The 20260-nt window shown below is 39.7% G+C and overlaps 2 protein-coding genes across 2 annotated transcripts in view; both read right to left on the bottom strand.

Annotated features, from left to right (window-relative positions):
• LOC118773456 (F-box/LRR-repeat protein 7-like) overlaps nucleotides 1-4988 on the bottom strand; it is a 68306-nt gene extending 63318 nt beyond the window's left edge. Inside the window, exon 1 of the mRNA XM_036522392.1 lies at nucleotides 4570-4988. Within this exon, the coding sequence (XP_036378285.1) occupies nucleotides 4570-4606 (37 nt within the window). The 5' untranslated portion in view covers nucleotides 4607-4988. The remainder of the gene's footprint in view (nucleotides 1-4569) is intronic.
• Nucleotides 4989-10029: 5041 nt separating this feature from the next.
• On the bottom strand, nucleotides 10030-18511 carry zgc:111976 (uncharacterized protein LOC553663 homolog). The gene is made up of 17 exons (XM_036553854.1): nucleotides 18472-18511; nucleotides 17941-18038; nucleotides 16346-16421; nucleotides 16043-16097; nucleotides 15562-15694; nucleotides 15105-15133; nucleotides 14922-14993; nucleotides 14769-14843; nucleotides 14340-14416; nucleotides 14173-14247; nucleotides 13966-14071; nucleotides 13257-13381; nucleotides 12795-12916; nucleotides 12420-12618; nucleotides 11170-11265; nucleotides 10751-10790; nucleotides 10030-10432 (listed from the first exon to the last, which is right to left on the bottom strand). Exons 1-17 carry the CDS (start codon nucleotides 18509-18511, stop codon nucleotides 10030-10032), a joined length of 1821 nt encoding a protein of 606 aa, XP_036409747.1.
• Between the last annotated feature and the right edge of the window lie 1749 nt (nucleotides 18512-20260).

The following is a 20260-nucleotide window of genomic DNA, read 5'->3' as shown; positions in this document are numbered from 1 at the left end:
AGTAAAACCTTTACATAGGCTACATTTCGCAAATCCTTCACATCCTCAGGTATCAAGCATTTGTGCTTTTATTTCTGCCTTTGGTACTTTGTATTTATATCATGATATTGTTGTGTACACAGTGTGGGTAAAATACAAGAGTCTGACTGACTCAGCTCAAGGGAGCTGCTGCTCTTCTGAGACTAACATGGGAATGGGCATTTCTATTCTTAAGGGGATGATGATTGATGAAGTAGATTTCATTAATGTGTCATCATTTCATCAATGATTCCAGATTCTGGTGAAAAACAGGATATCACAATGACAAGTCTTAATTATATCAATCCTCCGAGCCACCCACAAACAACAATTGTAAAGCTGATATAATTATGGGCTGCTTTATTTAAAGAGGATTTGATTTAATCTGTCTTCTGATGAAAATAAGGGAGTGATTCAATTTACCACTGTTTAAGGCAACTTTAGTATTAGGCTGCTTCCAAGGAATAACAGCCCTTCATATCCAACCACATAATATCCAAACCTGCAATACAACCAAGTTATTGGGAAACCAATTACTAAAGGTTTCTATATTTCACAAGTGCTACTGACATACTGACAAACACTAATTTAATATTCTTGACAATGTCCATGCAATAAGGATATTGGCAGAGTTCAAATGTATGGGTTTGAATTTGTGACATATTGAGACTGAGACGCACAGCACTGGGGTCCTTGAAGCAATCTATTACGCAACTGCTCTAAAACAAACCATAGAACCCTCATTAGTGGTCTGCACAGGAATCAAACTCATGACCTCTGTGACCACAAAACACAGCTCTGTGACGAGAGACATGATTAGCTCTGTGTGCATAAACCCTGGACGCTCACACAAGGGACTAATACAACTCTATTCAGGAGTCCACCAGTTCTTCCACTAGTGTACCATACTAGGAAATTTAGAAAAAAGTCATGGTTTTGTTTTCATGTGTCCTCAGTATTGTACAATCCTGCCAAGTGGGAACATACAATTAAATGTATGGTCCTATAACTTATCTGGTATTATTTCCCTACAGCCCAGACCATGGTTGGAGTCGGTGAAGGTTACACTCCATTGTAGGTTTGAATTAATGACATTGCGTACAATAGCCAGAAACACAATGTAGCTGTTGTAAGTTTTTCCCATCATTACACTAATGGAAAGGAGATATCAAACATACTCTAGTCTAGACTCCCCTCTGTAAGTTTCTCTGTTTAAATACACTTGTAGAGAGAACAGGCTACATGATTTCAGAGATGAATTTGAATCAATGGTATGCCTGATACAAAAAGTAAATCAATTATTGCTGGGGGTGCATACGTAAATGAGTGAAGACAGGATGATTTTGTTGTCTTAGGAGCAAATCTACTTCACGGTTATGTGCAGAATGTAAAGACTGATGGATAAAAACACAAGACTTAACACATGTTCTTCAGCTACCTTTTCCTACATGGATCATGAGCATGGCTAAAACTATGAATGAACCATCCCAGAATGGGAGTGGTCTGATAAAAAGGTCCGTTTAAAGCCCAAACGAGATGCTGGAGCCCTGAACTGCTGAGCTAAGCAGAAACGCAGAGGAGGTCAAACTAAGCATCAAACCCAGACAAGAGGTCCAGGAGTCTGCAGCCTCAGGGCTTGTGGATCTCTGTGCAGTGCTAGTCTTGATTGCTGTTCTGCCAGTACCAAAAGAACTTTGTCAGCTCCCTACATCAAGCTATTGAAGTGCACACAACAGAATGCATTATAATGCTGCAATTTATAAAATGTTAACAACTTAGAGTTCTTAATTTATATGAAAGATAAGCATTATTTAGACAATAATGGTGGTAGCAAGTTTTGTCTGTAACATCCAGTAACATCCAGAATTATGCGCATTTTGAGAATTTTGTCCTTCAAAAAGCTCCCAAGAAGTTAACTGAGTATGTATGTATGAATCTGACGTGGTCCTTCACAACAGCTTTCAAACCTTAAACCTCAATACAAAGAGGAGTAGGGAAGCACTGTTCCTTAACTGAGGCCGTCGAGTGTTTCTTAGGCCCTGCAGCATGAAGCAGTGCTCCTGAATTTAATTTACAGGTGCCCTGCTGCTGCTAACAGGCTGCGCTAGCACTGGGGTGTATGCTGCGTTAACTCTCCCTCACTGACACTTACTGATTTTTCTGTTGCTGATGTAAAAGATGTCCTTTCCATATTTTTCACCACACAGGAAAAACAAAGCCCAATGTGGAAAAGTATAGAGCCTACTATATATTATTTTTGAGAGAATATACCAAATGCACCCCATCACTGATACAAAATGCAAAAATAACTCTGCTCTCTACTTAAGTTCTATATGAGAGGCTGTATTTTGTGAGAAAAGGTAGGATTGGGTAAAAGCAGACAATGTGCCTTATTTGTATTATTATTAATATTTGTTGAACATTTAAAACTCATCATTACACATTCCTAAAAGTCAAATTAAACTGTATATGGGAGCTATCAGTTAGGTGTAATCTGAAACTGTCTGTCTGTGTCATGTGTAAAGTAGCAATATGCATGTGTAAAAAGTTGAATTTGTCCTAAAGGATACATTGTACAGCACACAATTATTAAAAAGCAATTATTTCAATGATTAAAATAAGATTTGATCAGTAGATTCCTGGCCTGTGTAACGCCATTTGCTGTCTGCGACAACCATATCAGAAGTCATGTTAATTTCATTAATACAATGAAAGCAGATTACCAATCAGAATGCAGGCCTTTAAATAAAAAAATGCAACAAATGACCAGCATAGACTGTCAAGGAGCAGTCATTGGTATCAACACTCGATGTCTACACTAAAGTTTATCTTAACATCTCAGGTATAAATTTGTGAGACAGCCATAATATGTTACACTGAAAAAGTGAAAAGTAGGAAAGATTTACCATAGCCTAAAACAGAAATTAGACAGCTAAATGCTAAGGTATTAGCTAAAGCCTGTATTCATTGCTGCATTCAATACCTATTCAAAAAGATTTTCACCCAAGATTTCCTGGGTGGCTACTGTTAGCCCAGAAAAGCCAGATTTCCAAGGCATTGGGGATTTATTTACAGTAGAATATGATGGAAAATGGTGGCTTGGCTGTGTGCTGGAGGTTTTCCAGAACACATCGGAGGGAAAAGTGAGCTTCCTTTATCCAGCTAGACCGGCATAGTCACTCCCCTATGCAAGCATTGATAATATTCTTGAGATGTGTGGGAACCAATATTGACAACTGCAGGCCTTTGAATATCAGAAATCTTATCACATGTATGAAGAGTATATGGATAAGGCTACACAACTGTTGTGCTTGAGAACTCCATCATGTGTTCCCAGTGATGCAATAATCAGTTTACAGGATTGCCAATGTCTCTGAAAACAGAAAGGTTCCAACTCTTAAATTTCCTGTGCTTATACCATATACCATAATGTAAAATGATTGTCACAAAAATGATAAATTAGGTTCAATTAATCATATCATATCAAAAAACTGTGACATAAAGTAGAAAATTGTGTCTACGCTTGAATATGGACCATACAAGGTTTTGAGCCAACTTTTAGGAAAATCTCAAGCATCATCAGTCAGTCCAATTTCATACAGAATGACCGAAATGTGAAAAAGTAAGTTAAAAATGAAGCAACTTAACTGGGGTGTTTTCAGAGAGACGCTGCAGTAAAATCTGTGGACAGCATGTATGACATAGTTTGATAATGGAGGAAACCCTCAGGAAAATGTAGCTATAATTGTACTGTGTGATCTTAAGCTGGGCTCATTCAGAGGTAAGAGTACAATACACACACACACACCATCAAGTGAATCTGAAGCATGCTTCAACAGGCATCACTACCAGTGATAACATGGTTTTCACACATACCTTAATTGCACAAATTCAGCATCCTCTTAGGGAAATACTAAAACTACCTGCAGAGCCAGACCATTAAAGTGTGTGTGTGTGTGTGTGTGTGTGTGTGTGTGTGTGTGTGTGCACTCATGGACACAACCTCATCAGGGACAGATATTCGCACACGTGGATGTACAGTCCTCTCCTTCAGTCCACATAAGTTTTCATACACAAATGAATTCCTGGTGTAAAACACTGACCAAAACAACTATGTCCAGCATTAGTCATTTCAGTCAATGACCTACTGGATTTGTCTATTTCAATGTGATGTATAACCCTTTGTCCAACAGAAATAGACTTACAGTATAAAATCCAAGCAATATCAAATGTCAATAAGATTAAAGTACTTTTAAAGATCTGAATATTTCTTTACAGACTGCGCTTCTGACTTACAAGCTACCATCAATAGGCTGGTGAAGGACTGCATATTTTGATAAGCACGTATTTTTTTAAAAGGAACCCGGGGACGCTGTTTTCTACCGTCCTAGAAGGTCGTCAACAAACAGAAGGAAAAGTCAGACTACCACACAGAAATACATAACAGAATACATGGGGGAACGCGTGCTTTGCAATCAAACTGTTCAGCATTTATTAGACATAATAGCGCACTGTCTCAGAACCAGATTTGCTAAATTGAGGTGCACTTACCCTCACTTCCATACTGTTTCCCATTGTTCGCACCCATCCTGGAGAATGCATAATCTATCCACACAACCTCAGGGTATCCATAAAATAAAAATAATCCCAGCAAGACAAGACGGCGTCGGGGCAAGGAATAAAGAAAACGGTGTAACAATCAAACTCCTTTCCACGAGAAACTGACGCAGGAGCCGTTCCTTCAAAACCTCATTGCAGGCTTTAACGGGATAACGGGAAAAAGAGTTGTTCCAGCATTATGCAATCCTCGCAAAACAGAGATTTAAAACTTTTGTTTGTCACATTTTTCATGTACAATACCGGTAATCCACAACTCCGTTGCGTTACATCAGAAAACATACAGAGCACCTACTGAAGGTGGTTTTCAAATAATTTAAAACCGTTCGTAAAATCACTTCAAGACCCATCCATTCTCTCCAAGAAACCAGTAGACTATTGTATTGCTCCACGGCTCGGGCTATCAGGTAGCGTTCACTCCGAGGGTCTGTCTGAAACAGCTAAGGCTTGGTTAGTCTCAGAAACCTCCCACCCGTCGTACATGTCAATCTCTCATAGGGAAAGACTGTAGAATTCAGATTTAAAGAGACCGCAACCATAAAGAACATTTTTTTTTTAAAAAGTAAACACTACCTGATTACTACAAAATACATGAATGAATGAATACATGAATGAAAAATACATTAATTCGGCTGTCTCATCACTTGTTTTACCGCTGAAAATAACGTAATCCACACATTTATAGTTGTTTGCAAGAATTATTTGGAGAATGGCATGCGTTTTGAGTATGTGTGAGAGGTGACATTAAGACAGTAAACCACACAGGATATTAATAAAATCGAAACATTTTTTCGTTGATACGATTAACAGTCAGATATGGGCGTGAACTGTGCAAAAACCGCAACCTACACGCTTCGATTAAACCGGTCACTTGAAAGCAGTGCTGTGTTTTCACGCAAATGAGTATAAGATGTTGGTAATTAGGTAGCTTATGTACAGTATGTTTACGCTTAATGTGGTTCGGACAAATTCAAGTTAAAACGGATGGATCGACCTAAAATATGTAATCCATTGTCATAAAAATTTGGAAAGCATATATGTAAATATCTTAAGCCAAAATCACATGCAGTTCTACTTCTCAGATTTAAACCACGGTTTTGTGCGGTGAAGGTGACGTAGAGAGTGGTGTCAGACTTTTGTGATTTATTTGAGTTGCTGACAGGATCCCTGCATTCTTCTTTTGACGTCGCATATACACGGCATGGATTCTGATAAATCGGAATCTGAAAAATCTGTGCTGTCAAACCGATCCGATTCAGTGCCATTGGCACATTTTGCCAATCTAAGCCCTCTGCTGGTCGTCGCGTTCAAGTATCATACTGTTATTTCCAGCTCAGTATCCAGCACTGCGTTATTGCTTTTTTTTTCATGTTTTATTTATTGGAGGGTTGTGTCATACTGCTTCCACTGTCCATACTGCGGTAAAGGGTTCATAGCTGTAATATTAAATGCAGTTTGATATAATTTAGATTCTGGAGGCAGAACAATAACATATTTCCTTCAAATCCAGCAGTAACATTTGTACTGTGTTTTTATTTTATTTGAATACCCTCTTACCTTTTCTCATCCCTCTTTGTAAAAAAATAAATAAATAAAATAACACTGTATAGGGATCAGTGCATACTGCAAAGAATCAGATTTTCTGCTAAAATCTCATGCCAAGACAACCAACCCCTGCTTCATCACCTACATCTCAGCTTTTGTGCTGAGGCCTTGATTTCTCATCACCATTAATGCTAAGCAAGAACTACACACATTTGTGTGTTCTGTGGTTTATTTTTCCCTCAGCACTAATGTACCGTTACTGCTGTACGTAATAAATGCTAAAATGCACGCCTTGATAGGGGAGGGACATATTACTTGAAACTGAAACAACGTTGACACAGTGGGGTGAAATCCTGTTCTGAGGTGACCTAATTGTTCTCCTACTGATCATAATCTCCAGGAGATCTCGCTCAATTACTTGTTCATACTTAACAGTTCCTGCTGGGCTTGCACAAGTCTTTACTGCACTGTGCCGTAGCGGACTGTGCTAATTAATAAAATGACATTTTCATGCAGTCTGTGATCTCTTAAACTCACTCATTCATTCCAGGAGGTTAATCATGTTCAGATTGTCTATGGGGTCTGCGGATTCAGAACTCCACAGATGTGAACAGTTTTTGTGGCCATGTGTTTGAACTTTATAGGAGAAAAAAATGGACACTTGCCGTCAAATTCTGCTGCAATTGATTCTGATCCAGCAACTGCTTTATTGTCAAGGTTCCTTTTGTTTGTCCAAAAGGTTATCCTGTAGGAAGTCTGTGCTTAAGACGCTCTGTGTGAACAGCAGAACAAAATTAACGGAAACATTTCCTGGGGTCAGGGTTGCAGACAAAAAGAGTTCCCTGTGAACAGGAACCAGAGACAGCAAGTGGGGGTATTTTTAATCATCAGATTGCTTCCTTAAACTGTTTTTCATTATCAGTTGTTATTGCCTTTGTACTCTGCTGACCAATGCGAATAGACACATGTCATTGTTTCATCAAAGTGATCACCAGTCCTGAAGTTTCTATTGTTCTATTTTGTTGATGCCAATTTGTTGGCTTATAGTGGTGAGGGTCTCTTTAGAAAGATCAGATATATATATATAGAACATATATGCTCCTATCAAGTGTATCTAAAGCAATATTGTTGAACTGTGCAACATTTTTTCGTTGCTGAAGGTTTACTATGATGTCTTGTTTTTGAGGCTCAGTTTTTGCTCTTCTGTGACTATGTGATTCTGTTTTAAAGATGGCTTTTCCTCTTTTCTGGAACTCAAAGATTGTTTTAGCTGTAAGAACCCACATTCTGATATGTGCTGTCTTCATGCTGAAAACACAGTAGACATTACACAGCCATATATATTTTTTCTCTTCTCTGTTTTTGGTAAACAAGAGGGTCATTCACCATGCAATACAAATGTCAACACTTATAACACATTTAAAATCAGAAAAGACATCCTGCTGACACATTCTTGAAAATATTGGTAAGCTTTCCAGAAACCACAAGGTAGGCCATTCACTTTTTTAGTGTTTGGCTTGCATAGTGCTTATCAACTGTTAGCGTGCCACTTTAGAGAGATCAGACGCCAAGGCCCAAAATCTTGACTGCCAAACTTCTCCTGCCCCTTTGGAATGCAGGGAAATGTCTGAAAGCGTTCTGACAGTCCCTCACCAGAATCTCATAGATGCAGAAAAGCACAGGCATAGAAATAGGAATTACTGGAATACTGAGCAAAACACCCTTCCACCAACAAACTGAAATGGAGTTATTTGACCATTTGCCATTTTATATGAAACCTCAAATAATGCTATGGACGCACAACTAATCAAATTTGGGTCACAATGAAAATTTGTAGGATGAGCTGGGATGGTGTGTGGAATACAGGGATCTGAGATGGGCACATCCTTATCCAGAATCTACAAGATGAATAGGTCAAAATCCTTCAGCATCTGCCACCTGGTGCAAAACATGCTTTGCAAACAGACAGCTTGTATCGTCTCTTATGGTGGCCACACTGACCACTAGCCAATGACATTTCTAATAGATTCCTCAATGACAAATGTTGATCAGCATAATTAAATGACCAGTATAATGTATATTCAATAAAATGTCACTGCACCTTCAACAAAAGTGAGCTTTCTTGATAGTAATATTTTGCATTTGCTGCAGGTACAATATATAAATGAAGCTGGTTGCTGTAAACAGAATATCCTTCATAATGAGCCACAGAGTACTGATTAGCCTCCAACACACTGATGACATGAAGGCTTTATTTTGATAATGGGGGCACGTTGGTTCCTGTTTTTGATCAGGCTTTATATTCAAAAGTGTAAATCAACTCAACACCTGTGTTCAACAGCCTCCGTTTCAAATCAGATGACCTATATCCTATGCAATAAGGTCATAAAAAGTGATATGGCAACCCCTCAATGAGCAACTTACCAAACCAAACTGACAGCAAAATATTTAACATCCAAAACATGTTTTTGTTTCATCTGACATTCATAGAGGTCTTTTACTTGTAACCCCGCACCTGAGATCCAGCAATTAAATGCTTCTATTGAGAAATAACAAAGCAATTTATCAAGAGTGGCTTTTGGGTTTCCATAAAATCACACACACAATTAAAAAGTATGAAATATATCAGCCCCAGGCCTGAACACTCCGATCCTAGTAAGTACTGAAGCAAACCAGACGTGTTCATTTACAATGAAGTACAAAGTCAATAAATCCAAATGTCTGGCTTTGTATGATCTTGGCATTTGGAATATTAAGGGAAAAGAACTTATTCCCACAGTGTCACAGCAACATAAAACAACCTGGAAATTTGTAAAGTTGTCCAGCTCATCTCTTGAGGGTTGGTGAATCAAATGCCAGCAGAGTACACATCCAACGGCTGGTCTGTAACCCTCCAGCTTGATGCCGATTTGAGTCCAAAGAGGGGTCACTGTAATTAGTCCTTTCAGGCATGACAGGCCACGTCGGGGAGCCAGTGGACTTTATACAACTTCGCCATTAATAGACAGTTTGAAATGTCTGCCTCATCTCAAAACAGGGCCCCATGTTTACACAAACAGAGCGGACACACAGACTCCATCTGATACACGTTGGTATGCCAAAGAACCAGTAAAGAAATAATCCAGCACTATCCAGTATTAAAAGCCCTTATGTACCTATCATAGCCTGGGATAAAATGGGGGTACAGACAGTATTTGATAAGTAGTGTGGAAAGAACATGAGGAAAGAATATAACTAAAAGATACTGAGAAACTGGCCAGACCCCATCATTAGAGACCGTATTTGAAAATAAAACCACATTTAAAATTGCAAAAAGGACCATGTGAATGAACTCAGTTATGATGGGGAAATGAATGGAAATAAAACAGGCATTTTAGAAAATGATTTGGAATGGTTTTTGAGCTTTTAAAAGCCATTACACAGAGTTTTTATGTAAAATGCAATTCAATACACCCAGTATTGGCCTTAACTTACCACGTTAACTAAAATGCTCTTGGACCTTTTCCTTTTCCCCAGACTAAGCCGTCCTATAACTATTATCTAAGGACATTTGAGATTTAAAACTACTGAAATGAATTGAAAGCAACAGACCACTAGAAGTGAAAATACCCCTGGATCACATAACCCTATATTGTCCAAAAAGTAATGTGTTGCAAATCCACTTAATAATCCAATTTAATTTAAGGCTTCATCTATTAAATGTAGGTTTAATCCTTTTTACTAGCCAAATACTTACACAGCAGTTAAAACTTTATTCAAAACTGAAAAATCTCAAAACGCTTACACACTAACATCTAAGCAACAAACATCTAGTTTAATTATTTAATGTGACCAATAGCTTTAACAATTTTAGATGCTGAGGGGGTTACTAGTTGACCAGGATGGAAAAACACCAGCAAGAGTACCGGGATAAGGGTTGGAACGAGGTTCTGTATTGGCATCTGCATCACTCTCAGCAGGGGGTACAGACATAACATAGTAAGAGCAAACAGGGGACATGGGCACAGAGGAGGGGTCTGCAGCAGCAGCAGCAGCATTCTGGGAGGTGACAGCAGAGGGAGGGCCATGGTGAGCGCTCTCCAACTCCACAACAGGGCCATCGCATTCAGATGCCTCATTGCAGGAGAGCGCAGCAGGTGTGTCATTATTCCCAGCTGCTACAGTAGGAGCGGCTGCAGCTGATGACAACATGGCTTCCCTCTTAGCCAGTCTCCTACAGATCACCCTCATGGTCAGAGGAACAGACATGCATCTGCATAGAAAGGAAAGGAGACATCAGTTGGGAGAAAAAAAAATCATCCATTTACTATTGATTTCCATAACTACAGACCAAATGTTGGTGTTCTACAGATTAAACAAGATTGAGAAAGCTACTGCTACCACAGTTGTTTTTTTTCATATGCATCTGTGGTCTGGTTATACTATCATTGACAAGGAGGACAAAACCAAACTATATCCATGCAATTGGCAATTGCTATCAGTACCTATTCTTCAGAAGCTGCAATACAGCATTTTTGGCACCAGTTTAATAATGTAACTATAGTAAAGGCATTATGTCAATGCTACATACCGTTTCAGGACTCGGGATATGTAATCATCCATGGAGGAATCTGTTGTCCATGGGGTAAACAACCTGCCACTGATGTGACGAGAGTCCGCTACATTTACCAAGACTGGCGAACCATATGGAGTGAAATGGAAGGAAACATAATACTATGTAAGAATACAGACAACACAGTCCAGTTGACTGTTGACAATCTGTGCGTGCGAGAGCGGAACTCAAAAAAGCATTTGGTCCTGTGCACCATTTCCTCAAAAACACAGTCCCCTCACACAACGTTGTGTGAGAATGATGCTTAGAAATGGTAATCCAACACCTCTGCTGGCCTACACCTGAGCTCTAACAGTCACAGATCAAAATGTACACAACCTGCCAGAATGGGATCCATTCCCCTGGGGGGGCTGACCACACAAAGCTCCGATACTCACGCACACCAAGACAGCTGCTGTCAGGAAGGGGAAAAGACACAGAGAAGCTGGACTCAGATTCTGCGCGGACCTCACAGTGTAGGGAAGACTCTGAACCTGCAGACAGGGGTGTCAGCACAGCGGTCTGCGCTTTATTCACTTTTACACTGTGGTGCATTATACAAACAGGGCCACCACAAAGTCCCACTATTTCTGAGGAAATAGTGGGACTTTTAGTTCAACACCAAAGTATCATTTTCAGTTCACATGTCCAGGAATGAATTAAAAGTACATTTACTTCTTTCAAGGTACACCTGCAATTGAAATAGACAGAGCATTAACACAGGTAATTTTGTGTTTTTAACCAATACATTGGTATGTAATGACCTCTCTGTACATGGCACAGCAGGCCTTCGGTTCTTGTTTTCTGAGAAAATAAAAGCCGCTAATGCAGGACTGCAAGGGCTTGCAGAGTTTTTTCTGTCACCATACATCTTCAGCAGCTCATGAGGGAGGAAGGGTTAAGCTCAACTGACGAAAAAAAAAAAATACTCCATGACCAGATCTGTGCCCTCATGCATTAGGCAAGAGATCAGTGGGCCCCTGTCCTTGGTTCTCCCTGTGAAACCCATTTCAGTTCTAACTCATTTGGAGCGAGCCATGTTGTGCCCACCCTGTGCTATGCACAGCAGGGAAGAGGTCTGGCAAGCTTTCATTTCAGCCTGGACTGCCAGCTTTCCTTCACACTGGCTGTCTGTGGTCAGGATTTCTCAGTTTTTCCAAACACTCAGCAGAAGAATTTAAAAATCTGGCATAACATCAGATTAAAAACCAGGAATTTCACCTGAAACAATTATCATCTTTTGGTAATTGTGCATATGAAATAATATTTAGCCTGTGAGATATGTTATGTGATGGCCAGTAAAAAAAAAGGAGCTCTTATACTTTTACACAGATATTTTACGTATAAAAGATCTTGATATTCTCCATGCTCTGCATAGAAACCTCTTCCAAATACTCTTCCCATGCAATTCAAAACATGCCAGGTCAATGGCTGCTAAAAACCAAATTGTATAATGTAATAACCTCAAACTAGCAGTGCAGTGGTCCTGAATTACTCAATTATATGGCTTAAGGCATCTGAATTCAAATGGGTTTGAGATAAACAGTAATTTCTTCCCGATGCAGACCTTTTCATGAAGCAGCTATTTAGCATAAACACTATAGTGTGGCAGCTTCTCCAGAACATCTCCTACAGTGGCATTGCTTACCTGGGTGGGGCTGGTGGGGGCTGATACAGCTGGCCAGCAGGGTGTTGAACACAGTCTGGTGTCTAAGCAGCTCCAACAGCATGGGGACATGGATGGGGTGGGTGAAGGGAATGCTGTGCACCAGTGCCCCCTTCAGGGCTGCTATGCCCCATGAGTCCCAAGACAGCACATAACAATGCATCTGGTTGTCTGGAAGAGGCTTGGCATGGATGGGGGAATATTCAACAATACATTCAATATTACATTAAGTTTTGTAAAACAGCCCTGTCCAGTAAACACAGTTTTACTAGTTAAATTCTAGAATAGTCCAGAAATCCTGCAGACAAGTTTTTGCTGCAAGCCTCCGAACTCATATTTTCCACCTTTTCCACCTACCACCAAGAAGTGGGCATTGTCCCCTTCCCAGGATGCATTGCAGACGCTTTCTCTCAGACTGGTCCCCATCAACAGTTCAGGGAAGGGAAGCCACTGCAGGTCAGCCTCACACATGGCAGTCTCTGCAATCAAGCAGTGGGAAATAGACAGCACCACAAATTACTCATAATGGGAAATCAATCCGAACAGAGAAAGCAGCTAGCAAACACAGGTCTACAAGCCAGTGCTAGCATGGCATTACACTGGCCATCAAAACATGGCGTTTAAACTTTATACCCTTAGCAACCGACCTTGGATCAGAATAAACAATAATAAAGAATGGACATGGGCAAGCTGATCATTTTCAAAGGTTGAGGAACCTGGAGCAGAAAACACTTGTTGCAAATGGAACATGAAATTATTTGCTCATTAACAGACGTAGCCAAGTAACACTGAACAAATTTCATTTGAAATGACACCCACCAGTGATGAGGTGCATCTTGTGTATAAAGGAAGACAGCATTGGTAAAGGTGGTTGCGGCTTCAGGAAAAAACAAGCGGGCAGGACTTCACTGGTCACCTCATCCATGGGACTGAACACTGGGAGACTGCAATGGTGAAAGACGCTTGCTGAATGACCTAAGACCAGACTGATCCAATGGCAAAGACAGACAAGCGAAATCCTCTCCAGGTTAAGTATTCCCAGCAGACATGGCAGTAGAATGAGACTGTCTCCTAATATTTTTTTCGCCTTGCAAATGTTTGTATTTTGACCACTTGTTTGGTTTTGAAAGACCCTGAGAAACATATTTTTCCAATACTCATCTTGAGTGTGATGTCATATTTACCATGCTGAGCCTACCGATTTTCTTAATTCAACCAAATTCATTCTAGTTTGATCAAAATCAAAATTTTTCCACAAAACTGTACCATGGCTCTACCTCTGAATAAATGGTTCATTGCATAAGCAAACCAATGGCACTGACCACAGAAATGGCTATTCTGTTACATATGGCATTTTAATAATACTGCTTCCTAGATTTTTTTGGTGGGTGGGGGTTGGGTGGGGGATGCGGAGGTGATCAGTGGTTAAAAGGATCAGGGTCACTAGTAGGGAATTCGCCTATCCCACCTGATCAGCATGGTTGCATAATGGCAGATGGCAGATTCTGTATATCAGCATGGTCGTTACCCTTGCAAGTTGATCTGGGGGGGCTTAGGGATGAGGGATGTTCTCTGTAGCCTGTGTGTGGAGTCACTGGCGCCCGCTGTCACCAGAGCCACCCGCCCACTGCTCCCTACAACACAAAGGGACAGGCAGCACTATTCTGATCTATGACGACACTGCATTTCCTCTTTGGCAAAAGAAAAGCACAGAGGGCATTGTGTCAGTAGTCACAAACTATACCTGTACTTGGATTCTCTGCCAGTAGATCATAAGGGCTGATGTAGTACTCAAGACTCAGAGGATGTCCTGCATCAACAACAAAAAAAAAATCCATATTTCCACAAGTCCCATGTTTTAGACTGTCAATACCATACTTTGCCCCCTTTCTGTTCCAGAACCTTCTTTCCGTGGAGTAGCTTTCCCAATTCTTCCATTAAGGATCACATCCACATGAGGATTGCTGTGTATTAGTGGTCTGAAAGGGAGAAGAGAACATTCTTTGAACCAGGACCTAATTCAATGAGGCAATTCAGATTACTCTTAGTTCTGGAATATTAGCAACCACAATAACAGTCATGCAAAAGTGAGGACATGAGCTTTGGTCCAGACAGTATGAAGTGTTTGGCAATGGTTGCTCTTGCTGGAAACTGGAGGCACAAACTTGTATTTCAGAATTGCATTTCCAAATAATGTCCACAAGAGGGAGACCCAAGTTAATGTCCTTTAGATTTAAGTCCCCGCATGATTACAGCCGTGGTAAACAGGGAATGTACATTAGAAAAATCTCTCTTTTTTGATGTCTCTTAAATGAATGAAAAATCCCTCACCTGGGCAACTGGGATATCTTCATAAGATCTTTCTCCAGGTGCTGAAGAGCAGCATATACCTTTACCTTTGTTTCACTACAAGATAGAACACACATTATATGTTGTTTTGAATTAATTAAATTTACAACAAATACTTTAAGGATGAGATTGTACTTGTCTCCAGGTATGTTGTAGAGAGCGGACAGGCAGCCCAGTTTCATTGAAAAGTCCTCAAATTGTTTTGATCTGTTCAGTACAAATGATATGTTAGATAAATTTTAATTAAATATTAACATCTGGTAACCAGAACTATGACAAGGTACTGCATCACAATAACATACAACCATTTTCCCTTACCTGAGAAGTTTAAGAAGTGGCTTGCTAGACTGAAACACAAACAGAAAAACTTATGAGCTCTTAGTCGATGGCATGTCCATTGCTATCGCTAAAGATGTACTGTGGGAATGCTTTATGTAAGTATAAGTTTTGGAAATAACCCATCTATGAAATTCATTTTCAAACCCATACCAGTTCCATTGACCCTTCTCATAAGGCAACCAGATCACTGCCATCATTTAATAAACATACCATAATATTGAAACTGTCAATCAAATTAATCCAATATTAGTTAAGTTTCTAATTAAATGATCCATATTCAATAACAAAGCATAATTTCTGCATCAACACTTCAACAGTACATTTAATATGTGACAGTAAATGAGAATAGATAGAAAATTCCAGTCACTGTAGCCATTCAAGTCACTTTCCTGCCACACCACTGTGACAGTGACAGCCCTGTGACCTTGGTCATTACCGCAGGGGCCTCGCCATGATGGGCCACCTTGACATCCTCCACACCCCCACCCGGCAGCAGCATCACCTCCAGGTAAAACATGTCCGAGGTCAGGTAGCAGGTCGTCTCTGTGGGGCTCAAGTGTGACCCCAGCCTGAGAGGGTTCAGGAGGTCACAGAGAGGGATGGAAACAGAGAACATGTGGACACATCATCAGAATAGCTACACCATGTGGTACTTGAGTTTCTCGCTTTGCATCATTTTATACAAAATACCACCACCTAGCACTGAGCAATGTATGCATTTTTAAAAACATGCAAACGAAAACATTAAAACTAAGGCCATTACACATCCTACTATATTGAATAAATTAAATATGGATGTGTATCCACACAGATTCAATATTAAAACACCTGCTCCGTTACATCAACACTGGGTGTTCGAGGTCAAAAACATTAATCATTCCTGTGCCTCTGTAGAGTAGTCTCATAGAGCTACACACCCTCTCCGTTTGGCAATCGTCTCTAATCTGGACACCATTGCAGCCGAGGAGGACACTGGAGGAGAAACTAAAAATTATTACACCTTCAATCTGCTGGAACCAAATTTCCATGCTGTTGTCACTAAAAGTAATAACTGAAAAGGTGTATTTTTGGGAATATTGGATTAGAATTTGAATGTATACATTTCTGTCATTTTCACTGCATCTTACATCACTAACATTTAAAAAACAATAATGCAGCAGAGCATTCTAGTGTCAAATAAGGACAAAACTGCATGATACATTCACACCATTCTTTTTTACCATTCAGTGCTTCATGAAGTCTCTCCAGACACCCCAAAAACAGCTGATTTGATGTGGAATCACTTTTTGGTTTGTCCTGGAAAACATCATCAAAAATTACTTTTTCATATTGATGGGGTTGGTTGCTATAATTATCCAGGATAACAAGAGGCAGTCCAAACATGAAGATTTTATCAGTTAAAACTAGTCTCAAAGCACTTTTCCTCCCCAAAATGGTATCAGATAAGCTGCTATCTAAGCAACAACCCAGTCCCAGCTGCTGCAGCTCCTCCTCCACACTCCTGCAGTTGTTTAAGTTGTTTATGAGTGAATCAGCCCTGACCGTCTCCTCCCCAGCTCCAGAGACTGACTGCTGCCAAGTTGGACTTCCTATGGGGCAGTCTAGACCAGTATTTCTCAGCCTCACCCTGCCTGAGGCTAAACAAGTGGTCTCAGGGCTAACTGATAACCGATACTTTTGGAACATCACCCCCTTAAATCCCTCACAAGCACAGTACTGGAGTCCCACTGTCATTTGTGTGGGAGGATGCCACAGCAACAAATTGCTGGCCTCCATCCCATTCAATGTGAAAAACCTGTCCAACATCAGTCTGGCCAATTCAAAACGTACTAAAATGTACTAAAATATGGGATAAATCCTGTTATGTTGGATACCATTTAGACACAAGTAGTAAAAAAGATTGTATGACTTCATTGACCAGTCATTAAGTCCACTGAGCACAGCATCTTATGTTCAATAATCTCCAGCCTGTTCATTCCTGGTAGATGTAAAAGTGACAAGATATCATTCAGGAACATACCGCTTCAAGCCTGGATTACTATGAATAGCTGGTCCATGCTAACCACTAGCATATGCTATTCATTTCTGAACCAGCTGCATTGATGATTGAGACATTTTTTTAAAGAAAGAAAGATGGACACAACACATAAATCAATATTATAATCTAGTAGGGTAAAGGGAACAAGTTATCCCATTTGGATGGTGCCAATGAATATATAAGCATTATTTCACCAACCACAAATAGACTCAACCAAGGGCCAATGCTGCATTGGGACAGCCATAAAATTTATTGTCCAACGTAGTCTTTACTGCAATGATTAATGTAGCATTCTACATATGGCAGACTGTTGCACATTTAAAATAATCAATTTTGTTGTTGAAGAAATATGTATCAATTAGGGTCTGTGAAACGTTCTCATAAATTACTTACCCACGACTGCTGTCTGAAAGCATACAGGGTAGAGATGAAAGAAATAGGCCGAAAAGTCAATTATTAAATACATAAGTAAATAAAGATTTGAGCTATTTGAGGTTGCAGAAATATGAACACATCTGGGGCAAAAGTGGTCAATATTTTTTTTTTTTAAAGATTACATGACTACATGCTTTTTTTTTTTTTTTACATTTGCTTTTCATCCCGAATATTCTGCAGAGCACTATAAAGCATAGCAAAAAAAGCATTGTCACTGTCCTCAGATAGAAATTCCAGATACAAAAAAGGTCAAAATAAGTAAGGTTGTTGGGGGGGGGGGGGGGGTGTCACCGAGCCCTGCAGTGCAGGCATTTTGCGTGTGAATCCTGCAATAACGCTTACCATGCACCTTCGAACAAGTTGACTTGTCTCGTTCCATGTCCTCTCTGCAAATTTGGAACGTAGCTCAGTCACGAGGATATTGTCACGAACGTCGCCGCCTGCTAAGACATGTTGAGTAAAGGCCTAGGCAAAGCTAAATTTAGTGATACATAAATTATCTGAATCTCGACGAAAAACGCGTGTGGATAAGGCGACAAAATTAGTAAACACTTATATTTTGGCAGTTATTAGTCAAGCGTTGTTGACATTACCCGAAGTAGCATAAACTTTTATCAATAAATGTCAAGAAAATATAGCGACGGAAAACACTTTAGCTAGTCTTGACGGATTAAGAAAATATATGAATCTGGTGAGAGCACATTAGTTTAAGCCTAGCGGGCATTTACAACATCCTTTGTCGTGATCTATCAAGTTAATCAATTAAGTGGTCTGACTAGTGGGAAAGGAGTCAACGCCCGTTTTCACTGTGCTACGTCTCAGCTACGCGCTAAATTCTACTACTCTAAATAGAAACCACAACATTTTTCTCACAGTGGAAGTGTTGCCTTTTATATGCTGCGATTGTCTCCATTGCGCCAATAGATTACAAAAAATTAAAAGTTTTACGCCAGCAAACCCGTGCAGTGTTCAACCGAAACACTTGCCGGTTCAATAAGCAATTATCAGTAGCGAAACAGGTGTGCTTAAATATTTAGGCTCCACTGCCTAATTAAAGAAAAGTTAATGGTTTGATTAAGCACTTAATTTCAATGGAAAAACTAATTTTGACCAGAATTTATTAAGATAAATTAATGCGCATGAGCGCTTATTCCGTCAGTTTGACATAGGCCTAATTCATGATCAGATTTGGTTTGGTTGAAGATCCACACCAAAATCTGATGTAAACTTTGATGAAAAATTCATCCAGCCATTCCGAGATGTTTTGCCGGTATGAGGCGCAAAAGAATGATTTTTTTTTTTTTTTTTGTCAAACGCGATCAGTCAATAAGAATGATGTGAAACGACGTGCCACCAATTTAGCAAGGATGATTAAACTTTAATTGTGAAAATGTATTAATTGGATATGTGCAGCTTCCAGAAATTCCCAATATTCAGTTTTATGGTTGGTGATGTAATGAACGAACAATTTTTGCAATTATTACAATATTTCCCGGCAAATTGTATGTCCATCAGTGAATCAATATGAAATTAACTTGCACTGATTTACTGAGTCTGATGGCATTTGAAGTGTAGGCCTACACTACAGCACAGGACTAACAACTGTCACAGAGATCTTTGCTTCCTTGTAGCCTGGCAACCAAAGTGTTTCTCATCACTCAACACAGCAGCCAAATCAGTGTTCTATACTATAGTATCATGTTATGTGGCCCATCTGAGTAATAAAAGCTTCCTGTACTTAACCAATATAGTTAAAGCTCACTGACTTAACCAGTACTGGTTTATCGCAGCTGTTTTAAAAACTATGTGCGAGGCAAATGGAATTTGAAGCAAGCAAATGCAAAAGAAAGTGCAAAACAAAGAAAACAAATGCAAATTCTCTGAAATCCAGAATCTCACTAGTGAAGCACCAAACACAATGTGCCTGATGAGTAAGCTGCTAATACTGTTCTTCAACCCCACTCTACAGCCATAAATGCCTATAGTTGTTCTTTGGTTTTGTCATTATCTGCTAAAGGACATGTGGTATCCTACACCATATTTTGAAATCATGATTTGTTTTTCTTTTAGATTTTGTGCTACACATGGTCTTTCTGTGGGTGTGTGTCAGGATTTTTTTTATTATCTTGATAAAGGTGAGCAATCAATCAGACAGCCATGAGACTTAGATTTATACCTCCACTGAAATGATAAAAATACACTACTGGAATGGTTCCATGATTAGAAGCAATTGTAGATTGTTCAAGAGCACCAGGCAACCACTTTATGTATGATCAGAATCTTTGTTCAAATACAAGTGTATCCTTTGAGCAGTTCAAGTCTTTATATGAAAGAAGCAGATATTTTCTACTGGGACATCACAATATAGCTTGAGGTGAATGTCTGGACTAATTACCTTGTTATGTAGCTATTTGTTTAACAAGAATAGTCATTGTTTTGTAGAAGTGAGACCAGGCAAGGCGGGATGGGGGTGCTTAGGACCCAGACGGATTTCAGTGTAACCCCAGTTCTCTCCTTATATCCTGATGTCTACATAATATTTATGACTTTTGGTGCACCCCCGTGGATTGCAGTTTCACCCCTCTGTATTTTCTCCTGGTGCCAAGCCTGAATACAACTACCTCTGTGATTTGTTTATGGTAATCAGTCATCATCAGTCAGA

The sequence above is a fragment of the Megalops cyprinoides genome, chromosome 2 (assembly GCF_013368585.1).
Source record: "Megalops cyprinoides isolate fMegCyp1 chromosome 2, fMegCyp1.pri, whole genome shotgun sequence".
In the NCBI taxonomy this organism is placed as follows: Eukaryota; Metazoa; Chordata; class Actinopteri; order Elopiformes; family Megalopidae; genus Megalops; species Megalops cyprinoides.
This window is presented reverse-complemented; position numbering and strand designations above follow the sequence as displayed.

Excerpts from the sequence above, each read along its gene's own strand:
- zgc:111976 (XM_036553854.1), bottom strand. The coding sequence starts at position 18,511 with ATGGAGACAATCGCAGCATATAAAAGGCAACACTTCCACT. Across the intron at positions 16,422-17,940 it reads AACTTGTTCGAAGGTGCATG|GACAAACCAAAAAGTGATTC; the intron begins GTAAGCGTTATT and ends GATGTTTTCCAG. Across the intron at positions 14,417-14,768 it reads AAGATATCCCAGTTGCCCAG|ACCACTAATACACAGCAATC; the intron begins GTGAGGGATTTT and ends TCTCCCTTTCAG.